We start from the raw sequence: 10058 nt of genomic DNA on the forward strand, positions 1-10058 counted from the left end.
TTTTGTATTTATAGTTCTTTATTATTAATATTATTATTATTACAGTTACTGTATTATTATCATTATTTATTATTTAATTTTTGTTTGTTTTATCAAATTTTATTTATTGTGAATTATTATGACTATTTATTTTTATTATTATTATTATTATTATTATTATTATTATTATTATTATTATTATTATTATTATTATTATTATTATTATTATTATTATTACATTTTCGCCCCCCAGGCCCCGATGTGGGTCAGTGACCTGTGTCCGGGTGGGCTAATCCCCATAAAAAAAAAAAGCTGCACACCCTGGCCAGCAGAGTCTGTCAAGAGATAGAACGATCAGAGCAAGAACTCCATCAAAGACTCCCACCAGACAACGACAACAACCATCTGTGGTTCCCCAAAAGTTACCAAATCTCAAAAAGCATCACCCCCAATCTATACGGCCAGTAAGGTCGACGGAATATGAAATATGGCCCTCAAAACACCCATATATGGGATAGGGTAGGATGTACCCACGGACAATAACTAACCCATGACACAACCCTAACACACGATTAGCTTAGCTAACACACAGCAAGACGGTCAGCCCGCCCTCTCTTACCTCCTCCTAAATTTCTTCAATTTCCGAACTATAACTTCCTTCCCCCACCTCTAATCTTCTTTCACCCCTCCTTTCTCTACAAAAAAAAAACTTCCCTGGCCACCATCCACTTCCAGCACCCTCTCATGGCCACCATCCACCTCCTGCACCCCCTCCTCACACCATCCACCTCCCTGCACCCTCCTCCCCTGGCCACCATCCACCTCCTGCACCCCTCTTCCTCACACCATCCACCTCCTGGCACTCCTTCCATGGCCACCATCCACCTCCCACACCTTCCCATGGCCACTATCCACCTCCTGCACCCTCCCATGGCCACTATCCACCTTCTGCACCCTCCTCCTCCCATGGCCACCATCCACTCTCCTGCACCCTACCAGTGGCTACTATCCACCCACTGCACCTCTCATGACCACTATCCACTTTCTGCACGCTTCCATGGTCACCATCCACCTCCCGCACCCCCCTATGGCCACTATCCACCTCCCGCACCTTCCCATGGCTACCATCCACCTCCTGCACCCTACCATATCCACCATACACCTCCCGCACCCTCCCATGGCCACCATCCACCTCCCGCACCCTCCCCTGGCCACCACCTCCATCCCGCACCCACTTAAGTCTGTGTGCTGGGATAAACAACATTCTAATCTATCAACTTTTTATACAGACAGATATATAAACAGATAGATAGGCGATATGATAAACTGTTTGACAAATAAATGAATGGCATTAATGGAATACAAGTATACGAAAGGTTAAAAATGGTGTATAGAATACAAAACACCTGAAACACTACCTACCTAAACTATTTTATTGATTATCAAACTTTGCGTCTCGCTGGAGTTTGGTATCTTCTGGTAAGTACAGTATTGTTAGTGAACAAGCACACACGTCAACAGGATCCTTGGTGACGCAGCGGGGCAGTAAGCATAATGTGCTGTGTCCTCGTCTCTACGATGCTTGACAGACCCTGTTAATTCTGCCTGCCTTACTCAAGTCATTCTTAACATCCTGCGCACATGTCCACACCCCAAGGTGCTGTCTCATACATAAAAGGCATGACAAAAAACAGGATAAGAATAACAACTGTTTGACACTAATGAGCCAAAGGCGTCCACCACACTGTAGATATAAAGGGCAATCGAGAGAAAATTCTTATATAAAAACGCCTGAAATTATATTATATCTACACACAGAGGATGACTATATAATATCCAGTGTTGTTTAATTGAGATGTCGTGCTCAAACTGGCAGACGCACGTAAACACACACACACGCATGTGATAAAACTGTAGGTAATCAGTAATGAAGAGTAAGATAAGATCTTCGAGAACAGAGAATGATGACAAAACTGAGTAACAAACTTGACACGACGGAGACGATAATGTTCCAGTCAAGGTTAGACGGCGCCTTCCCTTGTGAGCTGTGGTTGCACTTACAAGCGTCCCTCCCTCCCTCATGAGCTTGTTTTCGTACTCCTAAACATTCTTCCTTCTCCTTAGGAGTTCATGGTAGCACTGGCGTATATAGGGGGGGGGGGCACTCGGCCATGCCCCCCCCCCCTTTTCTCACCACTACTACTACTTCTTTCCTTGAACGGCTGTTGCCTCACAAAGTTTGCAGAAAATTTGGCACATACCAAAATATCCCAACTCAGATACATATTCTTGCACCACTTCCTGTGACAACTGCTACAAGTGAAAGCTCATTCAGCTGCCTAAAGTATCTGAAGTCGTATCTGCGTTCCACTGTCAGAACAAATACTGAAAGGGTTAGCTTTACTGTTTGTCCACAAAGATATGGAACTGAATTGCGATGATGTCATCAATGAATTTGGTCATAAGAACCGATTACTTGACTTTGAATTTCACAAGCTGATATTTTTTTCCTCTCTTCACAAGTAAGCTAGTACTGTTCTCTCTCTTCACAAGTAAGCTAGTGCTGTTCTCTCTCTTCACAAGTAACCTAGTACAGTACTCTCTCTTCACAAGTAAGCTAGTACTGTTCTCTCTCTTCACAAGTAAGCTAGTGCTGTTCTCTCTCTTCACAAGTAAGCTAGTGCTGTTCTCTCTCTTCACAAGTAAGCTAGTGCTGTTCTCTCTCTTCACAAGTAAGCTAGTACAGTACTCTCTCTTCACAAGTAACCTAGTGCTGTTCTCTCTTCACAAGTAACCTAGTACAGTACTCTCTCTTCACAAGTAAGCTAGTGCTGTTCTCTCTCTTCACAAGTAAGCTAGTGCTGTTCTCTCTCTTCACAAGTAACCTAGTGCTGTTCTCTCTCTTCACAAGTAAGCTAGTGCGGTTCTCTCTCTTCACAAGTAACCTAGTACTGTTCTCTCTCTTCACAAGTAAGCTAGTGCTGTTCTCTCTCTTCACAAGTAAGCTAGTGCTGTTCTCTCTCTTCACAAGTAACCTAGTGCTGTTCTCTCTCTTCACAAGTAAGCTAGTGCTGTTCTCTCTCTTCACAAGTAACCTAGTACTGTTCTCTCTCTTCACAAGTAAGCTAGTACTGTTCTCTCTCTTCACAAGTAAGCTAGTACTGTTCTCTCTCTTCACAAGTAAGCTAGTGCTGTTCTCTCTCTTCACAAGTAAGCTAGTACTGTTCTCTCTCTTCACAAGTAAGCTAGTACAGTACTCTCTCTTCACAAGTAACCTAGTACTGTTCTCTCTTCACAAGTAACCTAGTACAGTACTCTCTCTTCACAAGTAAGCTAGTACTGTTCTCTCTCTTCACAAGTAAGCTAGTACTGTTCTCTCTCTTCACAAGTAACCTAGTACTGTTCTCTCTCTTCACAAGTAACCTAGTACTGTTCTCTCTCTTCACAAGTAACCTAGTACTGTTCTCTCTCTTCACAAGTAAGCTAGTACTGTTCTCTCTCTTCACAAGTAACCTAGTGCTGTTCTCTCTTCACAAGTAACCTAGTACAGTACTCTCTCTTCACAAGTAAGCTAGTGCTGTTCTCTCTCTTCACAAGTAACCTAGTACAGTACTCTCTCTTCACAAGTAACCTAGTACTGTTCTCTCTCTTCACAAGTAACCTAGTACTGTTCTCTCTCTTCACAAGTAAGCTAGTACTGTTCTCTCTCTTCACAAGTAAGCTAGTACTGTTCTCTCTCTTCACAAGTAACCTAGTACTGTTCTCTCTCTTCACAAGTAACCTAGTACTGTTCTCTCTCTTCACAAGTAACCTAGTACTGTTCTCTCTCTTCACAAGTAAGCTAGTACTGTTCTCTCTCTTCACAAGTAAGCTAGTGCTGTTCTCTCTCTTCACAAGTAAGCTAGTACTGTTCTCTCTCTTCACAAGTAAGCTAGTACTGTTCTCTCTCTTCACAAGTAACCTAGTACTGTTCTCTCTCTTCACAAGTAACCTAGTACTGTTCTCTCTCTTCACAAGTAAGCTAGTACTGTTCTCTCTCTTCACAAGTAAGCTAGTACTGTTCTCTCTCTTCACAAAGTAACCTAGTACTGTTCTCTCTTCACAAGTAACCTAGTACTGTTCTCTCTCTTCTAAGTAACCTAGTACTGTTCTCTCTCTTCACAAGTAACCTAGTACTGTTCTCTCTCTTCACAAATAACACCGTACTGTTCTCTCCTCTTCTGATAACCTAATACTGTTTCCTCTTCTAGTAACCTAGTACCTGTTCTCTCTCTTCACAAAGTAACCTAGTACTGTTCTCTCTCTTCACAAGTAACCTAGTACTGTTCTCTCTCTTCACAAGTAAGCTAGTACTGTTCTCTCTCTTCACAAGTAAGCTAGTACTGTTCTCTCTCTTCACAAGTAAGCTAGTACAGTACTCTCTCTTCACAAGTAACCTAGTACTGTTCTCTCTCTTCACAAGTAAGCTAGTACTGTTCTCTCTCTTCACAAGTAAGCTAGTACTGTTCTCTCTCTCTCTCTCTCTCTATCTATTAACTCCATTGCCAAATACTTAATTTTGCAATAATCCTAGAAAAGAAAAATGTGTTTTCTTTTAACATGTATGTATATTTTTTTACTCAGGAACTTTTGTGTTCTATGAATACAATTGCCTGTACTGTACACTGTATAACTTGTTTTATAACAGTTTCCAAAAATGCAACTGTAAATTATACCTACTGTAGTATTTGCTCTATTACTGTTATGTAAATAAAATATGCCACTGCACGGTAGTACGCAGTTCCAAGCGCCCCTGCCATGCCTTGCCCTGCCCTGTCCTACCCTATATTCTCCTGATTTCAGTGGACAACCTCTACATCACTCCCTCTTTACATTCGCTTAAATTTCTCTCGAGGAACTGAACGTCACTCTTGGTGTCTGCCAGCGCCCGACACAGCAGTTTCAAACCACCAACATTTTATAATATTGATAACTCCGCCGGCGTGTCCAAAGCGGTGTTATGTTTCTGCATCGCCCGTGAAAGAACCTGAAACTAACGTGAAGAAGGAATAGTAATGATGTTAAAGAAAGAGATTGTTGAAATGGACATGAGCCAACCATGTTGGCCTCTTAATACCAAAATCATTATCAAAACTAACTGAGGAAAAAGAAGAAGAGATGATAGATTGGTACAAGGAAGACCTTCCTCATCCAGACATAATTAATCAGGAGATTCAGAGATGGAAGTACAGCTCAAGTTTACAGATCACACTGCAGATTCCGTGCCAGCATCAGCCATGGAGACATTGAAGACCCAAATACTCTTCTTCCAAAACATTCTCTGCATTCTCAAAATCTTTCTGGCTTTGCCTGTGACCACATGCTCCTGTGAAAGATCATTCTCCGCCTTGCGCAAGATGAAGACAAATAGGTTTACGTCCTTTTCACATATTGTTGTGAAAACAGCGAAACCTTTTGCTATAATTTACGTTTTACTGGTGACTGGCCATTGTTTATTAAATAACGGAGATAATCACGACCACTGTGACGGCACTGTCCAGAGAAGGTGGACATAAACGCCCAGAGTTTTATAATCTCACTCTTCCGTTGGTGGGGCCGTTGTGCTTACAACCAGTAAAAAAAAAAATTAAGTCACGAAGGTCACCGTGCTCCTGTACAGGGAGGTGTGGCGGTAAAATTAACTTATGACATTGGAATTAAATCATTTTACCGCCACACCTCCCAGAGCACTGTACTGTAGTCTCACCTCTCCTCTTCCAACACGCATTTAAACGAGTGTTTATATTATATATAAAATATGTGTAGTACTAGTTTATTTCTTAATCGAGATAGGTTCTAAAGAAAAAATTTAGTCTTGGGAATCGATTAGATTTAAAAAGTATAGCGCGGTGCTTTATAAAACAAATAACGACCGGTGTCAAACCATCTACAGTACCGTCCTGCATGACAGTGAACAGCGACATCAACCCACATGAATCTGACCCATACAGCATATACTGTTTATGAATATGATCTATTCCTTTCTGTCCTTCGTGGCAGTGAGAAGTGATAGTCAAGACCTGACTGAATTACTCAGAATAGGCAAACTGTGCTCCAAGCTTTGTCAATAAATTTGTAAAACTAAACTCCAGTACTCGGGGTCAAACATATTAATTTGCTATTATATTTACAGTAGTTTTTCATTCACCGTGTTGATGATATTTGGACGAATTTGTTGATTTCACGCAATGATGAATTTATAGTATTTTGTGTACAGCTCTTGTACTCTTCTTAATGTGACCCATAATTTTGTAGAATAATCAGAAATCTTCCCAAGAACGATGTGTACGAAACTACTAAATATTAGTGCAAATAATTTCTGCACTGCATATATACATAAATTAATATTTATCACCCCGATAAACCCAATAAACCGAAGCCAACCTCGAATCATGTAATATATTTATACTTTTCACTAAATACCATCATAACGCATGCTACTCGACCAAATTATTTTAGTCAACGCAGATTTTTAGCACCGATAGTGTAACGTTTCGGACACAACCCATGTGGACGTGAGAGACCCTGATACCAGAATGGCGGTCCAAAATTCGAAAAACAACCGTGAAACTACGAATTACAATGCTTAACTTATAATACTACATATTAATGGTTAAGTTCTTCTTGCGGTGCTCGTAACTGATCAGTTTTACCTGTTGACATCACAGTAGCCAGTGAAGATAATAAACAAATCAAGGCGACCGTCGTCTGCCTTATGGCCCACATTGTGCTGCGCGTTGCTCCTTCCCCTTTCACTGCTGCATAAACACTAACTAAAGTGCGGGAAGCAGTGTAGCCAATAACTGGCCGTGGCCCGTGCGTCGAGCAGCATGGATGCCGGTTGATCAATTATATGTAGAAATATCTCAACGTAGAACCACAGTGATCTCTCTCTTGGCATGTGACACAAACTATAAAATGGTTATTACATGACCAGTAAACGACTGGTTGTGTTAATTATGTGACAACCGAAACTGGGAGATGAAAGTATCAGGCAGTGATCAGACCAGCATATCAGGCAGTGATCAGACCAGCATCTAGCCAGCCGCTCCCCATCAATGTGGGGTTGGGTAACCTGCAGTTTCTACAGGCACAGCAGCGCTCACGAATCACGACCTTCTTTTGAGAAGGTAGCTGCAGTGATGAAAGTATGGATAAAAGTAAACGTGTATGGATAAAAGTGAAAAGAGTATTTTTTATATACTGTATTATGTTATCAGCATTATATATATATATATATATATATATATATATATATATATATATATATATATATATATATATATATATATATATATATATATATATATATTGATAACATCACACAGTAAAAAGGGAAACAATGGAGCACCTTACCTTTCATCTTATTCAAGACATCTTCAGAGGCAACTGAAAATGTCTTGAATACAGACGAAAGCTAAGGTGCCCCATTTTTTCCCCTTTTCCCTGTGATTTTATCAAGATTTTTCTTATCCACGTTTCCAGGGGTGAGTACAGACTAAGGAGTAATACTTGACAAGGCTAATATATACAATAGAGGAGAGTGAGATCAAGTCCCTAGGGGACAGCATACCGAATCTGTCAACATGAATTTGAATAATGGTAGGTACAAACTGGATAATTTGATGGCTCTAACAAGAGAGTCGACAGCGTTGATATAGCCAGAGCATTTTGCAATTTCGATAAATTCAGTAATTTGACAAATGAAGAAGTGAACATGTGTAAAGGTATTGTGTATGCATCTATGTCCAAGCCTTGTGTTCCAAATTGTCCAGAAAGATTCACCAAAGCAATCCAAGCCCTTAAGAAAAATAAGGATCTACTGTACATGTTACTAAAGCAGATAAAGCCAACACAGTAGTGATGTTGCAACATATTCCAAGCTCATAGATAATCCTCTCAACACAACACTCACTTTAACAAAAAAACTTAAGTCTCTATTGAGAGGTGAAGATAATCTCATTAATTTTTTTTCTTCAACGTCCCCTCCACTGCCATACACGTACGGTCTAATCAAGACCCACAAGCCTAATAACCCAGCAAGACCCATCATCAGCTCAGTTGGGTCAATCACTTATAAGTTATCTAAATGGTTAGTTTCTTTACTACATCCCCTAGTTGGCAACATTTCTAACTCTAATATTAAGAATAATATGGATCTGGTTGATAAACTCAATAACTTACACATTAATTATGATTTTAAACTGGTCAGTTTTGATGTAACATCACTCTTTACAAAGGTCCCAGTTGATCATTTACAGATTCCCTGGATAATATTTCATTGCCCGTCTCGAAAGATGATTTCATCGAACTTATCAAACTATGTATTTTTACTTTTATCCTCTTCGCCACTGATCGGCTCGTTAGCCGCCCGGGCGATCGGTCACGTCTCTGTCACGCACTGTTGGCAAGTACTGGGCATGCACCGGCTCTTGAATGTACCTGAACCCGCTCCAGTGTTGGTCAAGACTTGTCTTGAAAGAGCTCTCACTCGGTGCCGTCACAACACTCTCTGGTAGATTGTTCCAAGAGTTTACAACCCTCACTCCGAAAAAGTTTGCCCTCGACTGAGTAGTGCCCCCTGAGATGCTTATACACCTCAACTAGGTCACCCCTTGCCCATCTGTAGTATAAGCTAGGCAAGTTCAGGCGCTCCAATCTCCCAGGGTAGCTGAGGTGCCGAAGTGCAGGCACCAGTCTGGTGGCCCTCCTTTGAACATTTTCAACCAACTGACAGTCCCTAGCATATCTCGGGGACCAGACGGGGTGACAGCTCCAGATGGGGAAGCACTTCACTCTTGAAGATCGTTACGAGGGACGGACCGTCTAGATATCTGAACGACCTTCTTATAAGACCCAATAATTTATTTGCCTGATTTACCTTCTTCTCGCAATGGCCCGAGAACTTCAGCTCATTGTCAACATACACTCCTAGGTCCTTCTCACAATCAGTCTCAAATAGTGCAGTTTCTTCATCCCGTTGGGACATATGATACGCCTCCTTACCGTTGGTACGCCCCAGGTGCATCCTCTTAAACTTCGTGACATTGAATCTCAGCAGCCATTTCTTCGACCATTCTTGGAACCCACAGAGGTCCTTCTGCAGCTCTTCACAGTCCGCTTGGTTCTTGATTTCCCGAAATAACTTGGCGTCATCGGCAAACATTTGTATGGAGGAGTGTACAACGTCAGGCATGTCATTTATGAAACAAACAAACAACAGCGGGCCCAATACACTGCCCTGTGGTACCCCGCTTGTGGCAGGTACGAATGATGATTTCGTGCCATTAATCACCACACACTGCGTGCGGTCATGTAAAAAGTCTTCTATCCACGCTAAGACATTTCCCCGAATTCCGTACCCTTCCAGTTTGATTTTCAGCCTTTCGTGGGGTACACTGTCGAAAGCCTTGGCAAAATCTAGGTAAATATTGTCGATATTACCACCCCGTTCCAGAATATGGGTCCAAATATCCAATACCTTGAGCAATTGTGTTTAGCAGGAGCGCCCCGGGATAAAACTGTGTTGGCAATCCTTTACAAGGTTGTTTCGTAGTAGATGTTCCATTGCGGCAACTCTGATAATACTCTCAAGTACTTTACATATTATGCTGGTCAGGCTCACCGGTCTATAGTTGTTCGTGGAGTGACGATCGCCCTTCTTGAAGATAGGACTCACATAAGCCATTTTCCAATCACTGGGGACCTTTCGTTCATCCAGGCATTTACAAAACAGGATCTTCAGGGGCTCGGCAAGCTCGTTGCTCAACTCTTTTAGCACTCTGGGATGAACCATGTCAGGGCCGGGACTCTTATGGACCTTTAGCTTTGACAGTTTATTTCTAATACCCTCTTCTGTGAACACAATGTGGGTCAGTGTTGTGTCGAACCGTCTGTCCTCAAGCGCAGGAATGTTAATCGCATCCTCTCTTGTGAACACCGAGGAAAAGAAGCTGTTCAATGAAAAGCTTTATCCTGGTCAGAATTTGCGTAACTACCATCTTCAAGCCTCAGGTCTGATACTCCTACTTACGTTTTTA

The 10058-nt window shown here is 41.6% G+C and overlaps 1 protein-coding gene across 3 annotated transcripts in view; it reads right to left on the minus strand.

The window, feature by feature from the left end:
* The window catches only part of LOC121855535, a 71732-nt gene extending 64957 nt beyond the window's left edge, over positions 1 to 6775 (minus strand). For all 3 annotated transcript variants that reach the window (XM_042350519.1, XM_042350516.1, XM_042350515.1), the window contains exon 1: positions 6672 to 6775. In XM_042350519.1, coding sequence (XP_042206453.1) covers positions 6672 to 6744 — 73 coding nt within the window. In that variant the 5' untranslated portion in view covers positions 6745 to 6775. The remainder of the gene's footprint in view (positions 1 to 6671) is intronic.
* Positions 6776 to 10058: the final 3283 nt, after the last annotated feature.

Source organism: Homarus americanus, unplaced genomic scaffold (assembly GCF_018991925.1).
Source record: "Homarus americanus isolate GMGI-L3 unplaced genomic scaffold, GMGI_Hamer_2.0 scaffold48406, whole genome shotgun sequence".
NCBI lineage: Eukaryota > Metazoa > Arthropoda > Malacostraca > Decapoda > Nephropidae > Homarus > Homarus americanus.